The 18,689-nt window shown below is 43.8% G+C and overlaps 1 protein-coding gene across 22 annotated transcripts in view; it reads left to right on the forward strand.

Annotated features, from left to right (window-relative positions):
* SGCD (sarcoglycan delta) overlaps positions 1-18,689 on the forward strand; it is a 543,191-nt gene that overhangs the window by 371,714 nt on the left and 152,788 nt on the right. For 12 of the 22 annotated variants that reach the window (XM_072023529.1, XM_072023522.1, XM_072023530.1 and 9 more), the window contains one exon: positions 17,829-18,014. In XM_072023529.1, the coding sequence (XP_071879630.1) occupies positions 17,829-18,014 (186 nt within the window). Of the gene's footprint in view, positions 1-8,112; positions 8,350-13,914; positions 14,062-17,828; positions 18,015-18,689 lie in introns of those variants that run through there. The other 10 variants (XM_038186535.2, XM_027468551.3, XM_072023537.1 and 7 more) reach the window with 8 other exon arrangements.

Here is an 18,689-nt window from a genome sequence, read left to right on the forward strand (position 1 = left end):
TTCTTGTTAGACAACATCAGGAAATCCAGGAGGACATTTTTAGTCTGAAAGAATGGAGAATTTAGGGCAGAAATGATGTTAACATTAATCACAGCAGTGACGAAATTTCACTCCAAAATATACGAATGAGACAAGATTTCCCCTGTGTCCTACTAAGGAAAAAAAGATTCTGTGGCTGCCAAATTGTAGGGTACATTCACCTGGTTAGGGAAGGAATCAAACAATGAACCAGTCATTTGTCTACCATATAGAAATGAACGTTACAAGGTGAAAGTTGTTCCCTTCCTTCAGCTCTGCAGTAAAGATTTCTGCAGTATAGTTGGAGGATCCAGGGGCCGCTGTGCTCACAGGTAATCTAAGAGCATAACTGTAAGGGTAAAGGAGAAAAGATGGTGCCAGGAACAGAACTGCTTTTGACTCTGAGCTCTGCAGAGGAAGGGACAGGACATTTGTTTCTCTCTTCCTTCTGTCTTCCATACTCCTCAGGGCCACACATTTTTACACTTGTCCTTAGAGTGAGTCTTTGGCTTACAGAGATTTGGAAGGAGCAGCAGCCTTCACTGACAGTGGAATGAGGGATAAGCCTTACCAGCTGCTGAATTAGAGAAACATTTGGAAAAGAACAGCAGAACCAAGTGCAAATGGTCTCATCGACTTTCTTGGACTTTTCAGCCCTTATGGCTGCTGCTGAGCCACATGAGAAAACCCCTAGCCCAGGCTCCAAGAAATTGGTCATGTATGTAAAGGCATGAGGAAGCATCTCAGAAATTAACGGGTAATTAGCTACAATGACAAAGGGATTTCCCAATCAAATTTATTTATTTAATTATTTTTAATTTTTTTTATTTTTTTTTTTTTTACTGTTTGCAACATCCTGCCAATAACTTAAGCAGAGATGCTGAGATTGGTAGACCTTCGGCTAGATTTCTGTAGGCAATTCTGAGTCTGGAATTTTTGCACAGTGTCCTTTTCATGGTCCTCACAGATATGCCTCTACCATATTGAATTCTCTGGCAGGGTTTAAGGTCAGTGGGATTAGTGATGTACAAACATGCTTTTATTTCTCAGACCATTACATCTTTATTTTCTTCCCTCTGTCTCACACATTCCACACAGTCTCAGTTTAGCTTAATGTTCCTATTAATTTGCTTTCTAAAGCTTCCCCCTCATTCTCTGTTGAAACTGAAAATATGTGAGTGTATGTGCATGTGTGCATTTATTTTTATATAAGCATAATACTTCTTCACTCTGCTACATCCAAGTGTCTGCATACTGTCATGAGCTACTCTATGAACAGTATGTGTCTTATCACCTCCTGCAGGATATAAGCAGAGAGAAAGAATTTGCAAAACTTGGCCAAAGATCGTCCATAATTTTGATTACCAGAACTGCTGTCTCCTTGCTTCATACTCTAGTGTGTATAGTGTGCATCTGGCTTCAGCCTGATGCTGAGCAGCTAGCGTTGTTATGGGAAGAGGAGGGCAAGAGCTCTCCTTTGGCACAGGTATTTTGTGTGAAGGCCACTGCTGCCCATCTCAGGGGGCTTACACAATCATGGAGAAGTCTCGGTATCCAGACTGGCATAGCACAGCTCATTAAAGCAGGTGGCCATGGCCAGGGCTGTTTATAGACAGACAGTCTGCCTTCCTGGTGTTCTGCAAGAGTCCTGCTAATTGCTTCGTAAAAGACAGGCTGCCTATGAAAATTGTTTCGTACAGCCAAATTTGGATGCATCAGGTGGTGTTAAACTTTGTGATATAATAGGACGTCTAAATGTAAGAACAAGCAGTGTGTCTTTCTTGATGGAATAAAAATAGGCAGGAATGGAAAGGAAAAGACTGTGATATGCAGAGACTCTGCTTGACCAGCAAGTGCTCTCTGCATTAAATGCAAGCAGCATGGCATATCCATACTGCAAAAATCCCCATCACAACAGACCTGACAGAGAAACTGAAACTCTTCCCACCCCCTAAAATGATGATAGCAGGCTAAGGTGAGGATTTGTCTTCACTGGGGCATACATCTAGCAGCAGCTTAGAGAGCAGCTGTGTGCCTTGAACCTGATTTCCGAAAGAACTAAGGGTGAGGCTGCTCAGATAAGAGTAATAAATTTGGGTACCATTAAGACCGTAATAAAAGAATAATTATTGTTCTGGTCAACTGCATAGTTGCTGTTATGTCTGTATGAAATTAATCTTCATGGTTATTTTTTCTTTGTTGTGTTTTTTATGCCAGTCCCATAAGAAAGGGAGCAACCAAGGAAGTTGTACGCCTTTGCACGGTGACATCCATTCTGCTTCCTTGTCGTGCTAAACGTGAAGAGGTTCTACTGTTTGTAAATGAAGACCTTTCTGATTATTGATAAATAACTTCTGGATGGGGAGTATGACACACGCTGGCTGGAAGAACAGGGCTCTGTAATAGTAATATTGCCTTGAAATTACAGCCCACGTAGTTTGAGAATGATTCAGGATAATTACATTAATGTTGCCAGAGAAATGAAAAGGAACACTTTCCATTTTACCTATTAACTAGCTCTACTGGCCTTAAATTATTTCTGCGAAGAGCCTGCAAATGGCTGAAATCATCAGAATAATTATAAAGCACTGGTTGGGGTCGGGGGGTGGGCTGGATGTGGTCCCAGCTGCATCTCTTTGGCCAACAGGTAAACACTGCTGCTGCTTTTGTGGAAAAAGGAGCACGGCACAGAGCTTTCTGATGAGGTGCGCTACAGTCTGCAAATGGGCTCAGGGAGTTTGCAGGTCCCAGACCCTAAGGAGAAAACAGCCATTAGGAGTAGGTTGCTCTCAGTACAGGTGTTACACATCAACCCCTGCAACATTATGCATGAGCCTGCTGTTATTCTGGCACGGTAGATAGTTGAATTGAATTTCCATTCTCCCTCCCCCTGTTCTTCAGGTCTCCTGAGCTTGTGCTGTGGAAGATTTCTGCCTTTGGTGATGACTTTTTGCCACCTCAATCCTTGTATTATAGCAGTGGCAGAGATGTGGGGGCACCTTTTCAAAATTCCAGACCCTGAACTGCAGCTCTCTGGGTCTGGCCTCTCATAGGACTTCAGTCCTTCACTTCCTTGAACCCTTCACCTGAGTTTTTCTGATGTTTTTAGCCCTGTACAAGTGGCACTGACTGCTGGCCTCATCTCCCATTCCCCAGCTCACCTGTCAAATGAAACTGGGACTTTTTGTTTCCTTTACTGTCATACTTCTGTTGGCAAACTCGAACAGAAGGGGCAAAATTTAGAACACATATCTAAATAACTCAGTGTTGAGTGAAGCAAGGTTTCCTCTTCAGGTTCACTTCTGCCATTACTGAAATTTCCCATCTCCATGATAGTCAGAGAATTCTTGAATACTTGCCTGTGAGAGCAGGGCTGCAGAGGTGTCATCTCCATGCCCCTCCTTATTTCTTTGCCTTTCAGGGAATTGGAAGATCTTGTATCTCATAACCAGTCCCATATTTATGTTTTCCTACTAAAATGTAGCCATATTTATCTCTGAAGAAACTAGGGCCGTGGGTGAGGATGCAGACGCTCCAGATCTGGCTCTCCCAGCTCGCTGTTGTGTGCATGCAGTTGGTTGGTCTCCAGGCACAAGTTGCAACAAGCTCCTTCCAAACACAGACACACCACAAGTGCTTTTTCATTTTCTTCCATTTCCTTTTCACTTGTCCAGCAAACCCATTTCGGCCCTGTGTGTGATTACCTGATGACCTCTGTGCCTTCATCCACTTCATCCAGTCGCAGCTGCAGCCCTTAAATAGGACTAGCTGCTAATAGCTCCCTACCCTCACATCAGACCTTCCTTCCCTGCACAAGGATTTTCTCCCTCTGTTGAACCACTCCTATCCTATAACTACTGCCATTAGCTAAACTAATTTTGGCATCCCCTTTTTCCCCTTCCTTTGTCACTAGGTTGCCCTCTGTCCCATCTGAATGCTCAGAGCTGGGCAAATCCGTGAGGAATGCCCAGAGCTTCCCTCCAGCAGCTTGCTGTTCCTGGCCCAAAAGAGTTAACTTTCTAATCCATTAGCTACCTTAATTCTGCATTTAAGGAAATGAAGCTCAAATGAGTCTTGAATTCTCCCTGTACACATGGATACGCAAGAGATCTGTTACAGGAGTCCAAGGCTGAGTATGATTTAAAATAATAATAATTAGGCAGATAATTTCAATTTAGTGTTTAAAAACATGTGAACATTTATATTTATTTGGTTGTGATGTTTCAAGAGATTGAATAGATTAAAAAAGTCATTTGGAGAAAAAGCTCGTACAAGGAGTTGCTTAATTATCTCATTCAGATATTAAAATTTTCATTTTGAATTCTTCCTCCAGTCCAGGTGCACATACACCTGCGTTTACATGCTGCTACTTTCTGCTTGGTTGTTTTGCATTGATTTTCTTAGGAAGGTGTTGGGAATGCTTCAGCAAGCCCCTAGAAATGTGCATGGCATGAAAATCCTCTGAGTTTTGATTTGTATGCAAATAGATATTATCAGTTAAACAGAATTAGTTATGTATATTGCTAAGTCAACAGTAAATATTAAATCATTTTCAGCTACATCCAGAAAATGCTGGAAGGCAAAATGCAGGTCAGGTACAAATGGTGGAAAAGGAGCTTTCCTGTTTCTGAGTCCTTTTTGCCAGTGTTACAGATTGGTGTTAGGGGGTGTGTTTCCAGTCCACTTTAGGTCTGGTTTTGATCTTTTTGAATACTGAGGTTACTAATGCTAAGTGGCTAGATAAGGAGGTTGGGTTAATTTCTGTGATTCCTGGTGGAGCCCTGTCCTGGGGGTTAATGCAGGGGAGGTTGTAGCAAAGTGCCAGCTGTGGGTGGCTGCAGGGCACACTCCAGACTGCCAACTGCTGCGGTTCCTGTGCTGCTGTGAGTAACCGCCCAGTGGCCAAGGAAAAGATGTAGAAAGGTGTGGTGGAGAACGACAGCATGCAGCATGTGGAACAAAACATGTAAATGTTACTGTGCAAGCTGCAGGTCTCACAAATTTCCTGGTGTAGAAATTCATGGATCTGGTGGAGGGGTTCTCCTGCACCAAGTGGAAGTTCCTACACATTGCAATCTCCAGCTGCAAAGATATTGGAGCTTTGGGGGGTTAATTTGTTTTTATCTTCCCAAAGAGGTCTAGTAGCTGCTTTTTTTCTTCTTCTTTTTTTCGTTAATCCTCATAACCCTGCCAGAACTGACAAATAATAGCAGTTACGCAGGTAGTTATGTCGACATCAACTTAAGTTTTACGCTTGCAAGGTTCATATATTTCTGGTAGCACTGGCAGTAATACAAATAATAGCTCAGTGATAGAAAAAAGAGCAGTCCCTAAGCCACAGTTCTGATGCTTGAGCATCTTTAAACCCCATACCCAAATGAGAAAGAGATAAAAACAACCTAGTCAAAGTGGCTTAGCTTGAAGGAGCATTTTATGTGTTACTTGATGACAAAATAGTTAGACATTAATGCAGTTTACAGTAAGACACCCTTAAGTTATCAGTGAGGTTGATGTGATGCCTGACAGATTTAATGTAAATATTTATAGACTTGGCCTACTAATTATGCCAATGGAAAAAAATGCAATATTAATGCTGTCACCTCCCCACATCTCTACCTGCCAGCACGCTGCTAGCTCGTATAAATATTCTGAAGTTAGTAAGTAAAGCACATAAACAGAAGAGATCATTTACATTTTTAATAAGGGATTAAGTTATCTCCAGCGGTACTTTCCAGCCCACAGATGTATGGGAGGCCTGTGGACTGTTCCCCAGGGAACTGTGAAAAATGACAGAAAAATAGAGTTTTGCATAGAGTATCTGGAAATCTCTCTCTGTGAAATCGTTGAAGGGGTATGCACCACCTTTGGCAAATATTTGGGGATCCACACTGAGATAAATTTGAAAACCACTGATTTACCATATTTGTATAAAGAACTGAGTAATTTCAGAGTACCCTACTGCCATGTGGTAACTGAGCTGACTATTAGTCCTGCTGGGAGCCAGCCTGCTGTAAGAAGCCCTGGACCACAAAGCACCGAAGCACGTGCTTAAAGTAAAACCCACACCTTGATCCACTGAAGTTCCTGCCTGTCACCATACATACATGTAACTGGTTTGCTGAACAAAAGCCATGGGGAAATTTAAAGCAGAAGGCAAGGACTGCTATCATCTTGCAAACAGCTCTGCAGATGCCCGATTGTCTTGTAGGACTGGAAATCTAATTACGTGAATCTGCAGCTCATATTTTTCTATTTCAATTTATTTATACTAAGAGACTCCAAAGACTTTCGGCGCTGGTGGTTTCAGCCGTTACTGTCTGCCAAGCCAACGAATATTATCATTGCCATTGTAGCCTGTTTAGGAGACTCTCTTTTAGCTGCATCAATGCTCTCCTGATTTGCGATCCAAGAGTCTGTGGTTTCTGTTCTGGCACAAACTGACTCCTCACAAGCTGTGCAAATAAATCTGAAGCGCTATCACCACTGGTTGTGTTTGTCGGCTTGTGTGCCTGCCTTTTGCTTGGCTTATAGTCTTGAAAACTGAGGCAGAAGGATCAGGTGGTTTCATATTGATGTTTCTTCTGCAAAGCAGCATCTTGTTCTGTGTATTGTCCTGCTGAAGGTGGTGTGGTTCAGGTGCTCATCCAGGCTGTCAAAATCTGGCCACGCACACTGCCAGGGCACATTGGCAATATTGCCAAGCAACGTGTGCTCTTTGCAGGAGTTACGAAATGGGCATTTTGGGGCCAGGACAGGGTGCAGACAAAAACCAGGCGTGGTGCTACCACAGTAGCTCTTAAAACAGGTTGGATGGAGGAAGTGGGGCAGGTCGGCAGTACGGGCATCCTGCGTGTGTGATGTGAGCTCTCATCCCCAAGTACAGATCTCTCCTTCCTGCTGGGTAAATAAGTCCTAGCTGTGGACCTAGCCCAAAGTCAGTGGAAGGCAACAGGCTTTCTACCACATTCAATGAGCCCTGGTTCAGACCATCCACAAGGCACTCTGTTTTCAATCCCCAGCTGCATTTGTCTCTTGTAAACACTTCATCCAGACTCCACACCTCTGTAAATCACAGAACAGAATAACCTGATAGAAGTGGAGTGCACGGTTTTGAAAAGGAACATTAAGAGGGAAAAAATATAACTCTCTCTCTTTAAACTGTCTCTTTTCTATATTGTTACCTTGACAACTCTGCTGCTGTGTTTCATCTTTGGTGGGACTTAGCTGTGGTGGAATAAGGAGGACATCCATGTGCGTTCCCACATCTACTCCGGCTCTGCTTCACAGGCACATGCCAGGCACAGGGCATCTCGAGCTGCAGAGCTCACGTTCGCTGCCTCGACCCATGGTGCTGGCTGGAAATGATTACAGATATTAAGAACTGGGACCCATTCTGATTAAAGGTATAACACTATATCTTCTATTTCTTTTCCTTAAGCCAACACCAGAGCAATGTTAATGCTCTTTGGGAAAAAAAAAGATGCAAGGTGCTTAAAATATTTTTAAAGGGTTAGGACAGCTGGAAAGCAGAGAGGGATGAAAGTACTCAAAAATAGTTGTATTATTTTTAGTATAAGCAGATATGGGACTATGTGTCAAGATTAGGATACAGTCCTGATGTGCTGAATTGAGTCTAGAGATGCTAAAAATATGCTTTCTTTTCTCACAATTTTTAGAAGTGGCAGAAGCAAAGGTATGAGGAGTGGTGGTGAATTGGAATTTTAGTTCCTGTGTTTCCTTGCGTACTGGGGTTTGGCTCAGCTGACTGTTAACCTAGGCACTCATGACCACTGATACCAGCAAAACATGATGAGGCAGGGCGAGGTGTTAGCTGTGGGAAGGGAATCCCTCCCGACCCCTTTTCCTTCTTCCCAAAGAAAATCCCTACCAGCATAACCTTTTTATTCTTTTAGACAGAAATGACTAAAATTTAAGAGAATAGCTGCAAACGCAAGCCACGCAGACTCCTGGGCTGAGTGCAGAAAGGGGTGTCTGTGTGCGAATGTGTGTGCAGAGAAGGGGGCTTTTAATGCAAAACACATGTGTTTTCAATTGCTGTCTGGAGCCAGACCAGTAGCTGTAACTTGGCCTGACAAAGCCTTATTGAAGTACAGACACTGTGGTTTCAAAGCAGTTAGAAAAAGAACGGGAATGCTGTTCAGGAAATTCTTCAGGCATGGGCAGGGACTTGGCTGCAATTCTGCTGGTGGAAAATCTGACAGGGGCAGCTCATGAGCACAGGCCAGGCCTCGTGCAGCTCGGAAAGCAGTGCTGCATCTTCCTCCGAGCCTCCAGCGTGGCTCCGGGCTTTCATCTCCCACCGAGAGAGAGGTAAGAGCCGCATTGTTCCTTCCCGGGGCAGCCGGTCGGATTTGCTGCGCAGCTGCGCTTCTGCAAAGAGGCTTCTTGCTTTCAGAGCATTGTTTAGTGAGAAAGTGGAGAATGTGTAGCTGTGGCATATTTGCTGAAGGATTGGAGGAGTTCGAGGCTGGGTGTTGGTTTCTGGCTAACTTTGCTTCGGCGGTAATTCTGCAGGCAAAGCAACTCTTGCGCTGCATCTCTGGCTGGGTGAGCGCTGTCACAGGATAACTCCCAACTTGTGCATTTTGGGCAGTACGTCTGCTTATAACCTGAAGCCACTGAAAGGCTGGCTCTGTACCATGTGTCACTAGCAGATTTTAATGAAAAATGCTACTCAGTCGTGCTAAATATGTTTATACATATATTGTGTTACAGTTGTTTGATGGGTTGAAGGCACATTTGTCCGGGATTTATCAGGCAGTTAGTGACTACCCCATCACCTGGTACGGCCAGGCAGGGCAGAGAGGCACTAGTTGGGTAACATTCATTGCCTTGTGATTTCTGCACTTATTATATCTGTGTTTTATAAAACGCTAGCAAATTGCAACAGCCAGCACAGTCAGAAACCACGTACTGCAGATTAGAAGGAAAAACATTAATTCAGTGCCTCTTCTATCTGCAGCCGCTCTTCTGATCTGCGTTTCTTTCCCCAAATAACTTTAGAAACATGATAAAAAGCTCACTGTCTCTTTAGGAGCCTGCCAGAATGAGGCAGGGCTCTCATCCCTTTAGTTGCAGCACTGAAGCCTGCCTCGCCTTGCAGCAATCTCTCCACCTTATAAGGCAGCCTTGGGGCCAGGAGCTCGGGCACGGCGCGTTCATCGGGGCTGGTGGAGGTGTCAGGGGGAGTCCGCCTCTCGCAGCTTCGGAAACTTTCTTACTTCTCCCAGTGCTTTCTCCTCAGATTTTCATAAGTTATTTAATGTATTGATGTAAACTTCTTTCCATGTTTATTTTTTTTTTCTTTCAACAAGGAATGAATTAAGGATATTAAATTTCAGAGGGGAACAGTGCTAAGTGTTTCTGGCTGGGTTCATGGGGGAAAACCCACAGTTTGCTTTTCCCACATTCAGCAGGACTACGTGTACAGGACCTAAATACTCATTCAGTCTGGTGATCCAAGACGTTCAGTGACAAGGTGAGGTTGGCCACAAAAGTGCATCAGATCCAGTGAGGGCCAGGGTGAGATCTTTCTCCTGGTCATGATGGGGAAGTGTGTACCTAGGGTAACTCCAAGGGATGGCAGCAGGTTCAGGCAGGCTGCAAACCCAATCTGGATACAGCAGGAATCAGTAGATTTAGATCTTCAAGGGGAATGGTGTCTGGCAAATGCACACATTATATGTGTGATGGAGGGGAAAGGAGGAAAGGGGTTTGGGAATATCTTCTTGCTACCACACCTGTTTGGTCCTGTAAAAGTGCTGGTCAGCTGAAATGAGCTGGTTTGAACCAAGTCAGGGCTTTGTTGGTTTGGTGTGTAGGAAGTTTCCTGGAGGCTGATGGGGGAAAATGTTACAAGAGGAAGGACAGAGATGAGCTGCAGAAGAGGGAGACATATGATGAAAATGAAAAGGCTCAAAGCTTGCTTTGCAGATAATACACCTGTGGTGAAAATGCTGTGTTAAATGAAGTTCTCGTATGATCTGGACTGTTTGAGCCTGCACAGCCTGCCATCTTACCCTGCAGACTTGGAGCTTTATTGCTTATCTCAGCAGCTGTTAATTCAGGCACCCAGACAGCCTGTTAACTTCTTCACTGCTAGGTAGAAGCTTAGTTTTAAAAAAAAAAAAAATTAGAAAAAAAAATCAAGTTCCTGCCTCTGGTCATGTATTATCCTACCTCACAAATCTGATCATCTGGCATTTGAAGAGCCAGAGAGACAGACAGGCTAGAATATGCCTGTCAGCTCCTAGCTTTAGGGGTGCAGTGTCTGGATTTGCGATGACTGAGCATCCAGATGGGCTGTTCGCTATACTCCATGCTCTCACAGGACCCTGCTGGAGACATAGGTGAGTTCAGGCAGAGCAGGGAAGGCTCTTTGCAATGCCTGGGCTGGATTTGATCGAGAGAGATGGCTGCTTCCTCCCTGTCTTTGGCAGCTCCTCCTGGGCCTCCCTCTGCAAGAGATGTCTTTTCTGCATCCCCACCCAGGTCAAGTATTCAAACTTTGCTTTGTGTTCAGAAGGACTGAAGGGTGTGTGCATGCATGTGCACCTGTGGACCATGATCTTAAATCTATAAGGTGAAAGAGGAGGATCCCATCTTCTTGCAAGCACACAGATGAGAGCCACAGGCACACCCTAAAATGTGCATTCCTTCTCCTGGACCTTCCCAAGACCAAAGTAGGAAGCAAGTGTGTCTGTGCAAATGAATAAATGGATGAGCACAGTAAGCACATTATATGGAGGGAAGATGCAGCAGAACAAGGTTTAACTTCTTTAGAGAGCGTATATCCAGGATCACTGCAGAGACTTTGCTCTGGCTCTTGGCACACGCTTAAGCCCACAGTTCTTGCTTCGTGCCACGCTGTTTGGGTTCCAGCCACATAAATCCATATTATGATCCTGCTTTGCACATTCCTACAAGTCGTATCTCTTTTCTTGGTACTGTGGGGTGAGAGTATGCTGGGACAGAAGTCTGGAAAGTATCACCTCCTGTAGCTTGCCTTCTGATTCAAACTCAGTTGATTATATCCCTCTTGCTGTTCTCACAGCCCCCTATAGTCACACCTGCCGCTGGCTATTTTAGTGTAGTTCTCATATTTGTTCATCCTGCTTTGAGACACTCCAGTGGGAAAGAGCTTTTATAAACTTGGCACAGATGGACATAGGCTTATGATTGCTTCACATCATCTGAGTAGTGCAAAGGAACCAGTGTGTGAGGCAGCAAATACAGGACGATGTTTGCATGCAGTGTGAATGTACTGCTGCAAATTGGGGGCCTTTTTGTGAAAGGCATTCTTGCTGGCTAGCTCAATATGTAACTCACTGAAGTCATTTTTTTTCTTCCTTGTTAACTTTTCTTTCCATTTTCTCTTTAATTCTAACAAAGAAAAATATCAAGAAGAGGTAGCTATCAAGAAAAAGTCTGAAATTTGGAAGAAACGCTCATAAATAAGAAAACAGACATGTTTGTCTTCTCAAGAGAAGAGAAACAATAGTAGCATCATGTTGTTCACAGACTCTTGCAGCACTTTAGAATAAAATACCACCTTAGGTTTAGGAGAGACTATTCAGAGATGGAGCTGCTTGTTACTTTGTTTTGTTCTGGCAAACTCTAATATGTTTATAGCTTTTGCTGTAAGTGCTCCTTGAATGCAAAGCAGCAACCGAGCAGAGCAGAAGCCCCATGCTCTGCTTTTTGTTCAGTCCACCTTCTCAAAGCTTCTGGTTTATAAACTGAGGCTTTTGTGGTGCCCTTGTTGAATTTCCTGTTGAAATGCTGTTGGCCCTGGTGACTGGGGAAATTACATGAGCTCTTAAGACATTAGAGGTAGGGAATAGCCTCAAGCATTGAGGGATTGGGATCAGAGATGCTTTATCGGTAGATGAATCCCCAAGTTCTCCGCAGCTCCCTGTGCTGAGTCCAGTTTAGTAGAGATAGTTCAGAGGTGGGAAGGGCAAAAGAGGTATTTCTTAGTGGACTGCTGGACTGTGCAGACCAAGCAAAGTTTGTTGATGTGCAAATATCGGGCTGGATGTTTGAAAAACCCTGCATGTGACGTACCCTGATGAGAGAAACTAGTCAGAAAATAAGAAAATGTTATTTAAGATGTTTTCTTCCTTTTTTTGTCTCTCTGGATGTGTAACACAGTGCTATGACACCCAAGAAATGCATGTTGACTGTTGATGGTCTTCACTGCTCATTGGAGAACCTGCTCCACACGTAGAGGAATGGGAACTATTGACAGAAGCAGAGGGACAAGCACAGAATGAGGATTTCAGTTTTGGGGACCATAAATTACTTTTGGGTCACAATACTGGTAGAAAAACAGACCTGGGGGTGTCAAGCTTGAGAGAGTTTTATGGGGAGTGAAGAGGCAAAAAGTCTTGTTGATAGAAAGCTCAAAAAAGTGTTCTTCATGCCAAATTTTGTTCTCAGTCACACTCCAGAAATGTCTGTTGTTTTGAATCTGGTGGATGGTGTGCAGATAAAAGGCAGAGAAATTAAAGAGGTTGAATCTGCAGAGCATTTAGAGCTAGCGAACACAAGTACATTGCCTTCCAGTGATATGACAGAGAACACCTCTGCGGGTTTTTTTCTCATTTTAGCCAAAAGAAAAGGTTTCTGTTTCAAAAAGCAAAGGGAGAAAGAGAAGAGGATGTCGGTTACATGGATACAAAGAGAGGGCAGATGTGGGAGATGTAGGTCCAAGGCCCAAGGGAATTTGAGCCCATCTCTCTCATCTCTAGAAACGTGTTCCTATCACCACGATACAGGTTAGCCTGGGGTCAGATGCTCTTGGTTTTTCTGATGAAACTGTTACACCTCGGTTATATGCAAGCAGGCAGCTAAGCAAACTTTCTGCAATCACTCCAGCACATTTCCCGTGCCAGCCTCTTTCTGGCCTATGTTCACCTTCTGTACAGCTGCTGATTTTGACTAGAGACCCTTTTGTCCCCTATAAATATGGGTCTGGCTCAGCGCTCACAGTTTCCATGTAAAACTTATGGAAATCAGTTTGGCAAAAAATACATGGAAATAAATGCCGCCTTCCCCAAACCTGCCGCATCCCCACCTTCACCACCCCTGCAGTCCCCACGGGAAATCTCCATCCCGTCCAACCCACTTTGGTGCACGCTCCTGCCAGGCTGTGCAAGGAGGAGGGGGGACGCAGCCCCACACAGCAGGGTATGGGCACAGCCACAGCCACCGTCACTGAGCTAGGACTGGCCTCAGCAGTGCTGCAGTGCCAGCGGGGAGGTTGGCGTTTTGGCTGGGGACACAATACACCAAGGGAGGAGAGGTGCTGTGTCAGCTGCACAGGACTTAGGAGCTTTAGGTCTGTGAAGCCGTGAGTCATTTTGATGAGCTCTAGAGCATTTTCAGCTGTAAATTTCAAGTGGGCTCGAAAGGGAGAAGGCACCTTCCCCGATTGAATCCCCTTTCAGCCTCAAATTATTCTATTACTAAACACGCATGATTTAAACACTGATCAAAGAAACCCCTGTGGCACAGAAACGTTATTGATTCCTCTTGTTATGCCTCACCCTCTTGATAGCCCTCATTGAGCCTACAAAGCTGGCATAGCTGAGAAACATTACAGCTATGGTATTTGCAAGGGAAAGATGTTTATCTGTCTTGGTGCACATAAAATATTTTTTCTGATGAACTGGTGAGCCAGGTTGTGTCCAGAGCAAGCGGTGTTCTGCCTGCGAGATGTTACTGCAGGGGCAGGAGGAGGCGGTGGAAGGGCAAGGGGCCATGTGATGAAGACCTAGTGGCATCCACTGCCTTAACTAGCAGCATCTGATGTGAGTTCTGGAAACTGAGTGCCAGTTCTGACTTGTGATGCCTTTCAGCTGAGACTGATTTCAGCTTTACTGAAGGAATGTGCTGAAGGTTCTTTGCCAGAAGGAGTCAGCAAGCAGTCAGTGCGGATCAGGGCATGCAGCGCTGTTACTCTTCTGGTGTTCTTAATAAAATGGATAAATCTTTCTTGTCATGGATTGGATCTTGAAGGTATGCTAAAGTAAAAAGATGAATAGTTTATCTGACTGGGCTGGATTTTGTATTGGGCTCTGTTTGCAGTGTTTGCATCCAAGGACTCTGTAAACTATTGTGCAAAAACTTATTACCCATTTTTATGGTTTGTGTTTTTTTAACAGCAAGAATTCTTTGAAGAGTATCCAGGTTCCAGGCTATGTTTTTGTAGTCATGGTAATGCTGTCTGTGGCTAAACTGTGATGATTTGGCATCCTGTATTTTTTGTATGGTAAATGTGGTGCTGATAGTCCAATGTGGCGTACATGTGGTCGGAAGTCTTCTTGTGGCAGGCAGATTCTTTCAAGCCTGACTTTTGGGGAAGGAGTGCCTTCCCCCCCCTCCCTGCTATGTTTGCTTCAGTATTTTGTTTTCATAGCTATTATGAAATTAGGTAGCAATTCCTAATAATAATAAAAAAATCCCATTAAGCAGATAGCAGCCTTTCCCCTTAGCTCAGTAATTGAAAAGGGGGTGTACCTTGCTAAACAGAACTACTGGATGTCCTTTCAATGTAATGCTTCTTTTGTGGTGCCTAATTTGCTGGTTATGCCTTCATACTGTTTGAGTCAAGAGAAATTGGTAAAATGTAAATTATGACTAGTGTACTTCTCCCTTCTGCACAAAACAGATTATTGATAGTGGGTGCTGCTTGTTCCTTAAGCAGGTGCCTTACAGTCCTTGTTAGCCTACACATTTGCTTAACATACCTTGGCACTCATCACTCCTCACTTTTTTCTCTTGCTGAAGAACTACAAACATGAGCATTTTTGCTTAGTAGCCTCAATTTAGGAAAGAATGCTAGCTAGAAATCATGTAGCTTTAAGCGTAGCTGCATGAGAGCTTATACAGAGGGAATGTCCCATCTATGATTTCCATGTTGTTTTCTTGTTATAAATTTATACTGTATTACTAGGTCATGTTCACCATGTGTGTTGTAGTACTTCAGTTGCTCTATCTCTGTCAGGGCAGCTGTGAGCTAAATATTTTATCTAAACCAGAGAAATTCTCAAGATCAGGCTCCTGCGTGGATGCAAGTTGCTTTTTGTTGTTATGTTCTGTTCCTATAAATTTCTTGGATGTCTGCAAAATTTTCCCCCACCTGAATATGGCATTTTTGCTCTCGTAGTGATTGCAGGGGGGCAGTGGGAGGAAGGGAGGTGGGGAGAAAGAATAAACAAGTTTTGCAATAAATATTTTGAGCTGGGTATTTCATCCTGTTTCGTACTGTTCAGACCCCTTTCAAGATGTGAGAGGGTTAGACGTGCAATTTATTCATTTTCTCCAAGGGAGAGGCTGCATTTAATATGTGCTCTCCAGGATCCCCTGTTAAAATATTAGGCAATAAAATCCTTGACGGTACAGTAGTTGTTGTTATAATTTCCCTCAGGTAGTGCAAACTGTAATTTATTGTTTTTTAAGATTTCCCTTGCACAGGAGCTGAGTGATTGTAGCAGCATAAAGGCTTGCTTTTCTCCAAGTACATGTATTTGTTTGTGACCTCACTCCTCCCTTCTGGCAAGCTCTTTGCTGCAAAGCCCTCCACAGTTTACAGTTGCTGACTTAGCATCTGTGAGCCAAAAGACCCATGAAAACGAAGCTGGATCTGCTGTGAGCAACTTGCTTTGTGTCCCCTTGTCAAAAGCTCTGGACCTGCCAGTGCTTTGGCTGGCTTTGCAGAACAGAGATGGGTACCCCAGTTGGTCTGAACAGCAGATGGGATTTATGGTGAGCCTGCTTGCACCAAGGAAAACTGCTCTTTAGTACAGACATACCTTTCTTCTGTGACGCGTCCTTAATGCTAAATTGGCTGAGCCTACCCATGCTAAGGATGTGTTAGCTGGGGCAGGACAGGCTGGGGTTGTAAGTGAGGCATGGTTTGTGCCCGGATGTAAGATCTTTTTTTTTTTTTTTTTTAGACACACCAAGAAAGCTAGGGGGGGAAGGAAAAAAAAAAAAAAAAAAAAACAAAAAAAAAAAACCACAACAAACAACATGTCAGGCTTGCAGGCATGGAAGAGCTGGCTGAGGCTCACGTTACTGTAGTTTTGTATTGTATTATAGTTTTGTGAGCACGTGAAGGCCCTTTGTTTGAGAGGAGGGAGCTCAGCCTGGCAGGGTTAAGGAAGGTTACTGGTTCTTTAGGCAGTTTTTGTCCCAGTCATGTGGGCTTCAGCATTGGGACAACGAAGATAGTGCTAACTTCATCCCAAGAGCAGTGCTTGAATAAAAGTTGTGCCTGGGAGAAACTCACCTTATGTTGACCCTTTCATTGCAATGGGCTCTGCGCCATTGTCTACTGCACACTGTGTTTTATTAGGTGCTGGAATATGAAGCTATTAGCAAATTCCTCTAAAAGTAAGGAAAAACTCTGAAAATAATGGTAAACAAACGCAAGCTGCTATCAATGAGCATCTTATTTTTACCATTGTTTTGTTCTGCCCTTATGGATCATGCTCCCACAGAGAGGAACTTCCATTGTTTCCCCCTATTTCATGATTTTTGTAATTCACTGAATGCAAGCATTGATGGCAGATACCCTGAGGAAGAAGCCCGTGATGTTGAATCAGTAGCACAGGAATGTGTCTGGTGGCTTCTTATCTATCTAAAGTCTCAAATTCAAAATATCCAGCAAACTGCACGTTATTAGAGATGATCTGATATCATCAGCCTGTGTGGCCAAGTCTGAAAATATATGAAGCTGTTCCCTGGGGGGAAGCCTGTGAAAGTGGCTTTCCACACTCTAAAGGTGGAGGGCAAGAAGATGAACGCTTACATTCATGGGGCAAAAACACCTCCATAGGAACATCCATTCACCACCCTCCATCCTTGCTGGTTGCAATGCCATTTAATGCTTCTGTCTTTCATCACCAGCGGGCAGCCAGACCCTGACTGCCCACAGCAAGCTGGGTACCGGGGTGCACAGGGGTGGCTGTGCTCGCCTTGGCCATGGGGGACCGAAAAGCAAAATTTCCTGGGGATGCTGCCACACCTCATACCCCTTTTGTTCTCCTTGGCACCAGGTTTCCTTCCTTCCCCCTTTCCTTGCTCGTGGCTCCAGTGTTATCCTAGTATGCTGTGCCTGCCTGTCCATGGTGTCAGAGTCCTTGTTAAATCAATGTAGATATCTGGGGACAATTCTTTAGGGCTGTGGTAGCTGGAGAGCTTTGTGCTTCAAGTTTCATTGGTTAATGAAGTTGGAGGTGGGGAGAAAAAGACAAACGTTTTCCCCTTGCCTTTTTTTCTTTGGCTAGAAGGAATGATTTTATTTGAGATGATTTTTTTTGTTGTTGTTGAATTAAAGCCTCTGAGAAGTAATATTGCATCTTCAAAACAAACTGCTGAACTCAACTTCTTTTACCAAATGCATGCAGAATTTTCCCCTCAGGATCCTTCGAGGCCCTGGAGTGCCAGCCTTGCAAAACCTGGGGCGGTGAGCAGAGTCATTTGAGAGTGATCTCCATAGGATACCTTTAGACAGTGTGCTTATGTGTGTTTATAAATATATACATCTAATACATAAATTTTTCTCAGCGTGGTACTGCATAGAGTAAGCAGCAAGAAAAATAATGCAGAACCAAGGTGATTGAAGATGCTGCCCAGCTGGTAAACTGAGAGAAAGAGGAGGGGAAACCAACCAAACAACTAAACCTATAAGAGGCACAGACACAAGTCCTCAGCACTTTTTATCACTGGGTTTGTCTTGCTGCTTAATACACGTGGTTGTTTTCTTGTGATTGTTTCAGATGCCTCAGGAACAGTACGCGCACAGGAGCACCATGCAGACCTCGGAAGGACCCCAGGTATACAAAGTGGGGATTTATGGCTGGAGGAAGAGATGCCTCTATTTCTTTGTGCTGCTCCTAATGATTTTAATCCTGGTGAACCTTGCTATGACCATCTGGATTCTGAAGGTTATGAACTTCACAATTGTAAGTAGTGGGGGTTACCCTAAAAGCTGCGGGGAAAATGAGGGAGGGTTGTTTCTCTGTGCATGAATTCAGATATGGCTTCAATGGGTGTTTTAGTTGCTATGGATAGCTGTTGTTACAGGGAGGGGGAAAAAAATTATCCAACAATCCTTTTTTTTTTTTTTCTCTCTCTGCTGGAGGACGACTCTTAGGGATGTTTGCAGAATTGCCAGGCTGAGGAATCAGCTCAGCATCACAAATCATGTTCTTCCTTTGTGATTTTGTATCTATACACACTTGCGTATCAATACGTATCTATACACGCTTACATAAATACATATATACTTTTTTAATTTAACCCCCCCCCCATTTATTTATAACGTATTTTTAAATTAATGGATAAGGGTATTTTTAACTGGGGATTGGGAATGAGTTTGAGCCTTTCTCTTACATGTTTTGTATTTTTCTCCATGATTGGGAAGTCATGAAACTTGGTTTCTTCACGTACTGAAATGAAATGTATGAAAGGTCATACAAATGCAGTTCAAAAAGCTTCATAGAAGTAAGACAAAAGACTCAGTGTCCCTGGGTGGAGCATATGCTTATTTTTGTTGTGTTGTGGTTGGCAGGGGTGACCCATGCCAACCACAACTCACTTGCTGCACAGGCCCCCTGGGCTGGAATAAGCTCTCCAGA

This window comes from Anas platyrhynchos, chromosome 14 (genome assembly GCF_047663525.1).
Source record: "Anas platyrhynchos isolate ZD024472 breed Pekin duck chromosome 14, IASCAAS_PekinDuck_T2T, whole genome shotgun sequence".
NCBI classification, from domain to species: Eukaryota; Metazoa; Chordata; class Aves; order Anseriformes; family Anatidae; genus Anas; species Anas platyrhynchos.